Source organism: Triticum dicoccoides, chromosome 7B (genome assembly GCF_002162155.2).
Source record: "Triticum dicoccoides isolate Atlit2015 ecotype Zavitan chromosome 7B, WEW_v2.0, whole genome shotgun sequence".
Lineage (NCBI taxonomy): Eukaryota > Viridiplantae > Streptophyta > Magnoliopsida > Poales > Poaceae > Triticum > Triticum dicoccoides.
Window position 1 is genome coordinate 766,983,928 of NC_041393.1, and position 9,242 is coordinate 766,993,169.

General features: G+C 48.2%; 1 protein-coding gene across 1 annotated transcript; it reads right to left on the minus strand.

Annotated features, from left to right (window-relative positions):
• Window positions 1-7,281: 7,281 nt before the first annotated feature.
• Window positions 7,282-8,622, minus strand: LOC119338148. The gene has a single exon (XM_037610444.1). It carries the CDS (start codon window positions 8,620-8,622, stop codon window positions 7,282-7,284), a length of 1,341 nt encoding a protein of 446 aa, XP_037466341.1.
• Window positions 8,623-9,242: the final 620 nt, after the last annotated feature.

Genomic DNA, 9,242 nt, shown 5'->3' on the forward strand with positions numbered 1-9,242 from the left:
AATAATTCCAGACCCATTTAATTGCAGTTTGGAAGCAATATACATAAACATTTGCAGATCATAACAAGTGAACCCTATCTGGTCTTGGAAACATAACAAGATAAATAATCGTAAATAGATGACTAAGAGCTTTTAACTTACATGCTATGTAACATTCTTGTGTAAGTGTAAAGTTTGACTAAAGATGTACCATATGACGATGCAAGGGAAGCAATTTTCACTCCTAAGATGGAGCAACAAATATTATCTTTGGGGGTAGAGCATGGACCCTGATGAATGTACAGAAATGGTTTAGGTATACTTCTTAGGTTAGACAAGATAAGTCTACGGTTGGTTGGTGGGGCCAGTTGGTTGGTGGTGATCAGCAATGGCGAATCCACGTATAGCGTTGATCATAATGGATCGACAAATATTACACAAATTCATGGGAAGATGAGCGCAATTAGCGGAGCCCCCGATGGGGCGATTGCGAGGCGACAGAGTACCCCTCGCGGCGATCTCAATCTCGTGAGGGGGGAGGGGTCGGAATCAGTGAAGGGGAGTGGATTGGAGGATCGTGTGGAGAGACAAGGAGATCGTGAAGATCCGCTAGGGCTCCGGGAAGCATGGATCAAAGCGAGGACCGCGGTAAAAAGATACGCGGAAGGGAGAATCGCCAGTAAGAAAAATCGGCATTGTGGCACAGAAAATCAGGGATTAACATCTGAAGAGGGGCTAGTAAGAATCAAAGAGAAGATTGGGAGGATGCGTTTGGACCTTGGGAACAGATTTCTGGAAGGAAATCATGGCGCAGCGGCAAAAGGTTCAAATGTGCGGATACTATCTGATCCTCCAGACAAAGACAGGGGATGGGATCCATTCTCTGATTCAAATTCGAGGCCAGGTAAAGAAAGAGATCAGGATGTCTCAATCCCCAGGGAGGAAATTCCATGTCCTGAGGATGCACCGGGGAGTATAAAGGATCTGGCCGAGGACAAGGACAACAGACACCATACACCTGAAACTTTGTCAACAGAGCACCCATGTGCAATGGCTGGGCAGGATCCCCGCAAGAACAAGGGCCCGATGCACAGTGGCGAAGAGGTCGACTCCAACAGCAAGCTGGGGCTGGGCAGGAGGCCTATGCTCCATGGGAGATCCTCGTCGGACCATGGTGATCCCTACCGCACTCCTGTCGCCCAAGGAGTGGGAGGCGGCAGGGATGTGAGATATGGACAACGTGACCAGGTGGTGGCGCCAAGCTTCCCTGTCAACAGGGAGGAACAAGCTCCGAATGTGGTGGAGCTGAACCTGTCCAGGGAAAGGGCGTCCATGCGCTCAAGGTGGATCGCCGTTGGACTGTTCTTCTCGGTGCAAATCTTTGGCATCGGGGGGCTGTTTAACGAGCTCAAAAGCAAGTGGGGCTTGAGGGGGCGCCTCAATTACACCCCGCTCAAGAACAACCGGTTTCACCTCGAGTTCGAGCGCGAAGGGGACTTCCGGTTCATCCTCAACAATGGTCCCTGGACACATAAAGGTGATGCCTTTCTGATGGTGGAGGTGGACAGGAGCACTAACCCGGAAGCTGTTGAGGTCGCCCACATGCCGATATGGGCGCGGATCTATGACGCCCCACCAATCATGTTCTTCGAGTCGGTGGCCAGGAAGCTGGGCGCAGAGCTAGGTGAGGTCCTAGAGGTGGATGCAGATAGAGAGGGCAGGATTTGGGGCACGTATATGAGGGTCCGAATCAGTCATGATGTTGATGAACCCATACGCAGTAAGCTAGAGTCCCATGATTTTGCCGAGGATAAGTTGTATCGCCTGAATGTAAAATATGAGAGGCTGCCTAGGTTTTGTAGTTACTGTGGCCACTTAGGACACGGTCAGCGCGATTGTAAGCTGCCCGAGGATCTCCAAGAGATGAGGTTCTCGGCAGCAATGCGCTCATCACCTTTTAAGAGGAGTGGTAGTAGAGGTGGAGTCGTAGTTCCTGAGGCTGCCAGCGCACGTCGCTTTCTCCACTTCGATTCAGAGAACCTTGGGACTGCTTGCACAGCCCCTCCAAGACTCGCGGCGGAGAAATACCGCAGTGTGCCTGCGGACGTGCTGGCCGATCCGCTGGTGCAGGAAGCAATCGCGGCAGTGAGCGCGATCAGGTTGGATGCGGGACGGCGTGACTCTGCTGATGGGGGTCCGAAAGCACCCAAAGCTAGGATCCCGAGTGTCACAAATCCAGAGATGGCTGAGGTAAACAGTGACATGGATGGAGTAGGGGTCGTCACCAACAATTCCCCTCTTGGCCATGCTTCTGACACTCTGGAGAAACTCAAGATAGGGGGTGATGAGGTGGACCTCGAGTTTCTACCGGGCTTTGGCCCCAACGCCCTCTTCGCCTTGGGTCCGGCTGTCAACCCTGCACCAACCCAAGCGAACGCGCTGGCGAAGGAACAAACTGCTACTGTTTCTGAATGTGGGAAAGATAGGAACCTGACAATCACTTCTGACGGCGCCACGGCTGGAGGTGGGCGCGACAAGGTGACCTCTGTGCTTTCAGAAGCAGAGAACATGACAAAGGGTGGAGATCAGATACAGAGTAGTGAGAGAGTGTCAACACAACAGGGTAAGAGCCAGGGTAAGCTTGCTGCAGCACAAAATACAATCCTAGGTAAGAGGACAGGCAGAGGGAACATAGCATCTACCGAAGAAGAGGGGAGGAAGGCAAGTACTGAAAATGAGCAGAAAAAGAAAGCAAAAGGACAGCAGGGGGGGACAGGGGAGGAGGAAAAGGGTGGTTTGGATGATCAGGAAGCAGCCGGCCCAGGGGCTACCGGCAAACTGACGGGCGCTAATGGCGGCGCCCGTCAGGTGCCATGACGACCCTAAGCTGGAACTGCCGGGGGCTCGGGCAACCCCGGACAGTTCAAGAGTTAGTATGCCTTGTGCATACATACCAGCCCAAGATCGTCTTCATTACTGAAACTAGGCAATGTGAGAATAAAGTAAAAGCACTGAAGTGGCGGTTAGGATGAGGCACTGTTTGACACATGATGGGAAGGGTAAAGGTGCTGGAATCGCATTGTACTGGGATGAATCAATAAAAATAAAAGTGTTATCGTATGGACCGAGGTATTTTGATGTGATCGTCACTGAACCCCATGGTCCGAAGTGGCGGGGAACCTTTGTGTACGGCGAATCAAGATGCCAAGATAGGCATCTCTTATGGAATCTGCTCCAAAGTATTGCTCCTAGCTCAAGTGAACCTTGGATGATGATCGGTGACTTTAACGAGACCATGTGGCAACACGAACACAAGTCTCGTGCAATGAGATCTGAAAGGAAAATGTCAAATTTCAGAGATATGCTATCCAGGTGTGATCTCCATGACTTAGGTTACTCTGGGCCAGACTGGACATACGACAACAGACAGCAAGGGGATATGAATGTCCGAGCTAGACTGGACAGGGCAGTGGCCTCACCATCTTGGTCTGACCTCTTTATAGACCATTGTGTAACTCATGTTTGCTCCACGAGATCGGATCACTTCCCACTGCTACTACAGCTGAGCAAACAAAGTGGTTATAAAAATAGACGGCATATGTTCCAGTACGAACAAATGTGGGAGAGGGTACCTTCGTTTCAGCACACGATTGAGGAAAACTGGAACAGCTCTCGCACAGCAAAAAATCTGGGTGATGTATCAGCAAAACTTGTTGGCATGCGGGAAAAACTGTCAAGATGGAGTCGGAACAGCTTTGGGTCGGTTATACAGAAGTCAAAAATAATCAGAGATAAGGTAAGCAAACTTTTGGAAGAACCTGTGTCCGCTGATCGCGAAAGACGACATAAGGCGCTCGCTTTGGAGCTAGACGAGCTTCTACTGAGAGAGGAGATTATGTGGAAGCAGAGATCAAGGGTAATGTGGCTCAGAGAGGGTGACAGGAACATAAAATTCTTCCAACGTAGAGCCACATGGCGACGGAAAAAGAACTCCATTAGAAAACTGAAGAAAGAGGATGGAAGTTGGGTGGAGAATGTAAAGGATATGCAGCAAATGGCCACGGAATTCTTCAGAAATCTCTATAAGGCGGATGACGGGGTGCAGCCAAACGACATACTTGAACTCCTCAGTTCACGAGTCACTGCTGATATGAACCGCGCCCTGACCAAAGAATTTACAAATGAGGAAATTTCAAATGCACCGTTCCAGATCGGTCCTCTAAAAGCTCCGGGGGCCGACGGATTTCATGCTAGGTTTTTTCAGAGGAACTGGGAGTTAGTGCAAGAAGATGTTATACAAGCTGTGAAAGAATTCTTCAAGTCAGGGATTATGCCACCAGGTACAAATGATACGGTTATCTGTCTCATCCCCAAGGGGAGTGACCCACAAGATCTGAAGGATTATAGACCGATCAGCCTATGCAATGTACTTTACAAGGTGGTGTCAAAATGTCTGGTAAACAGACTAAGGCCTCTTTTGGATGAGATCATCTCAGAGACGCAGAGCGCCTTCATTCCCGGCAGGATGATTACTGATAATGCAACCATTGCCTTCGAGTGCTTCCATAAGATCCAACATAGCAAGAATGGATCGAATACTCACTGTGCGTACAAACTGGATCTTGCCAAAGCTTACGACAAAGTTGACTGGAGGTTTCTTGAGGGAGCAATGCACAAACTGGGCTTCTGCCAAAAATGGATTGGGTGGATAATGAGCTGTGTCAAATCGGTGTCATATGCTGTCAAGTGGAATGGCCAACTCCTTGAATCCTTTATTCCTACAAGAGGGCTTCGGCAGGGTGATCCCCTAAGTCCATATTTGTTTCTGCTAGTAGCAGATGGACTAGTTAGCGCCCTCCGTAAGGAGATTGCAGCTAAAAGAATAACCCCCATAAAGGTGGCTAGGGGAAGCCCGGGGATTTCCAACTTGTTGTTTGCTGATGATAGTTTGCTATTTTTTAAAGCTTCACATGAGGAGGCTTTAGTGATAAAGGATGTCCTTGAAAAGTTCCAACGAGGCACGGGGCAGCTACTGAGTCAAGCGAAGTGTTCCTTACTGTTTAGTGAACACTGCCCAGTGCATGTCCAGGAAAGTATTAAGGATACACTAGGGGTAGTGGCATCATCCTTTGAGAGCAAGTACCTGGGCCTCCCAACTCCGGAGGGTAGGATGAAGGGTGAAAAGTTTCAACCTATTATGGAGAGGTTTGTGAAGAGATGCTCGGATTGGAATGAAAGGTACATGTCTCACGCAGCAAAAGAGGTCCATGTAAAATCGGTTGCTCAAGCATTACCCACCTACCCAATGGGAATTTTCAAGATGAACAAAAGTTTCTGTGAAAAGTATGAGAAACTTATTAGGGACTTTTGGTGGGGTGATGAAGAGGGACACAGGAAGGTGCACTGGATGTCATGGGAACAAATAGTGAAACCGAAGCGGGGAGGTGGAATTGGTTTCCGTGATATGATGTCCTTTAACCAAGCTTTGCTTGCGAGGCAAGGATGGAGATTACTCCAGTATCCGGACAGCCTGTGTGCTAGGGTTCTAAAGTCCAAATATTACCCGAATGGGGAGTTACTAGATACAGTCTTTGCTCACTCACGCATCGCCGGTATGGAGAGGAATTGAATTTGGGCTTGAACTCCTAAAAGAAGGAGTCATTTGGAGGATCGGTGATGGCCGGAAAATTAGGATACAGAGAGACAATTGGATCCCCAGGCTTAATGGATTAAAGGCGGCCACATTGATAAGGAATTCACGCCTTCGTTGGGTGAACCAGCTCATTAAACCGGACAGTAATGAATGGAATTCAGAACTCATTCATCAAATCTTCCCTGTTTACGATGCAGAGGCAATCTGTAGGATAAAACTGCCCACCAGGAGGTCTACGGACATCATTGCTTGGCATCATGAAAATACGGGTATTTTCTCTGTAAGAAGTGCGTATAAACTGTCCGAGGAAATCAAAGTGAGGGATAAGGCCCAGGCATCTAGCTCTTCAGGCTCAGCAAATAATAGGAACGGCTGGGACTTGATTTGGAAGTCCAAAATACCCCAGAAAATAAAGATAAATGCTTGGAGAGTTGCAACAAATTCTCTGGCCACCATCAAAAATAAAGTCAGGCGCACCTTGGGGAAGATCGCAACTTGTACCATCTGTGGTCAGGAGGATGAAGATGAGTTCCACGCAGTGGTGGCGTGCACAAAAGCTAAAGCTCTCCGGAGTGAGATGAGAAAAGTTTGGGCCTTACCCACAGAGAAAGAATTCAGGTACACAGGGAGGGACTGGCTCCAATGCCTCTTAGCGAAGTGCGATGAAGACACAAGGGAGAAGCTAATGTTACTGTTCTAGAGAGCTTGGTTCCTACGCGATGACTGCGTTCATGGAGAAGGAAAAGCAAGAGTTTCTGTATCGGTTCACTTCTTGGAGAGGTACAAGGAAGAGATCCACCAGTCAATGTGCGAACTGACAGATGACCGAGGGAAAGGTAGTCTGTTCCCTGAAAAATTAAACACTCCCTCCCAGACTCCGAAGATGATCTGCAATTGGAACCCCCCTCCGGTCGGAGTTTGGAAACTAAATACAGATGCGTCGTTCGTCGACAATTCAGAGGATACCTGTCTTGGAACGGTAGTCAGAGATCACAGGGGAGATGTGGTCTTGTCAGTCTGCAGGAAGATCAAGGCAAGTGCAGGCCCTGAAGAAGCAGAAGCAGAGGCAATCAAGTTGGGGATGAGCGAGCTATCAAGCTTGTACCAAGGCAAATTAATCATTGAATCTGACTGCCTAACCATGGTGAATCGACTGAAAGCGGAAGGAGTGGACAAATCACAATTACACCACATTGTCCAAGACATCAGGGATCAGATGGGGCTCTTTGAATCCGTCTCCTGGTCGGCAACCAAACGAGAGGGCAATCAGCTAGCACATTCGCTGGCTGCTTGGGCAAGGAAGAACGGTGGATGCAGAGTCATTGCCGGTGTCCCAAGTCAATTAGTTGATCTGTCTCTATCTGAATGTAACCCTGTCTAAAGCCATTAGCTTTTGGCTTGCCTCAAAAAAAAATTATCTTTCCAAACTAGTATGTATTTTTTTACTAACAAAGGAACTCCTAAGATATATAATTGTTAAATATATGTGCAAAATCAAAGCATGAATTGGCTACATCTCCTAGCTAGTTTGACAAGGCAATCAAGCTTAATAGCACAATGACTAGGTCTATTCATAACCATGTGAGGAGAACAAGAAAATTGTGCATCCAATGACAACAAAAAATAATATGATTAGGCTTACCAGTTGATCAAATAGTTGGTTCTGATAACAGACTTGGGAAGCTAAAGTAGGGAATGGCACGTTTACGATCAAAGAAATTCCCCATCTTTGTATAGATCTTGGTAATTTCATAAGTTTTGACATCCATTAAGTACCAATCAACATTCTGAAACTCAATGCCAAGCGGAGCGCCCTGGAAGAACAAGAATCCCTCGGCTGCACCCACTGTGGAAATAGAATACTCCTGATACTGCCCAGGTAGCTGTACAATCTTCTCAAGCTTCCATTCATGCAAATTATCCTGTAGAGAGGTATGATGGAGAGAAAATGACCCATGTTGACCAACAAGAGAAAACATCTCAATGGCTCCTTCCCTGCCCGCAACAACTGCATTTGGGCGCCGACGAAGAAAGCCCGGGTAAGTATCTCTGAGCTGCAGATGGTAGCCGGTGAAAAAATTGACGATTGAAAACCTCAAAGTGCATGTGTCAAGCACCATCAAATTGTCACTCCAAAACCAACACTGTGTCCAGTAGAAGCAGCCGCATACACAGTCAAAATAGGACATGTCGTCCAAAGAAGGGAGGACAGGGGACTCAACCATACACCATTGCATAGTTGTGGACTGGATGACAAAGAGAACATGCTTTTTCAGGTACCTTGCTATGCATATCACCTTGAAGGGATTCTCCTCGCTCTCATCGCTGGTATTTGGAGCAAGTACGGGCTCAAATTCCCAAAGGCGATCCTGTGGCTGAGCGGCGAGGTCCTCAGGTATGGTTGGAAGCAACAGGTATCTCTTGGACAGGGGGTCACAGACAACAAGGTGAAAGTCGGCGGCGTTGCACCGCTCCCGTTTGGTCCAGGTGAGGCGGCGACCATCATCGAAGAAGTCAACGAGCTCCCTCCTGTCCATGAGGATGCTAACTTCGGAGCCTTTTCCTGAGTAGCTCCAGTTCTTGACGATGCATGGTTGGAGGGAGATCCAATCGAGGAGGACGCGACCATCACGGGCGTCACGAGGACGCCAACAAGGGCCATCCTCCTCGGGCAGGATATAGGATGAGGAAGAAACAACGACCGGGACGAAGGAGAAATCCGCAGCGCATGGGCCGAGGGCGGCGGCCAGCGGGGCAGAGGGGTGCGGCGCCTGGACGGGCTGGAATCCGGCCGCGTCAATGAAGCCGAGGAGCGAAGGCCGATGCAGCATGCGGAAGCGGCGGCGGAAGGCGCGCCCTTTGATGACGCAATAGAAGGAGGTGCAGGTGGCGGAGGCGCATGCGAGCGTGTCTAGGGTGGGTAGGCGGAGGAAGATATCCTCCAGGAGCTCATCGGGGAGGGGGATGGAGGCCGTCACCGGCAGAGCCATGGCTACCCGGGTGGAGATAGGGGATCTAGGGTTATGGTTGGGGATAAATCTTTTGCGGGGGAGCGACTAGTTAGTGGGAGAGTGAGCTCTACAAAGCCATTTCTTTTTAGAGAATTCCTTATTTGACCTCCCTATTTGGCCCAAAGTAATATTTTCTTTCCTATTTGACACCACTGCTAAATTATGTTCCTTATATGACATTGTTGTCAATTTTACTCACTAACAATGTTAAGCGAGAAAAGAAAAGAAAATTTTTCCCCACATGTTGAAAAAACAACGAAAAACTTTCTGGGCCGATATAAATAGAAACTAAAAAGAAAAATATACAGGAGAGATGTTGGCTTAGGTCTTGAAACTTGGTTTTCAGTAGAGATGGGTGAGTCATATTATGCAATTTGTTTCCACTGTCGATTACAGGGTTTGGAATAATGATGAACAAGGTGAAAGTTTCAATTACAAGAGGCTTAAGACAAGGAGATCCTCTATATGTAGCCTTATATTTTCTTATTTTGTACAGAGGATCTTACTGATCTTTTGGCACATGCAGAAGATAATGGAAAAATTTCTTCTGGTATTAAACTTTGTCGAGAGCCCCCCCCCCTCCCTATTACTAATCTTCT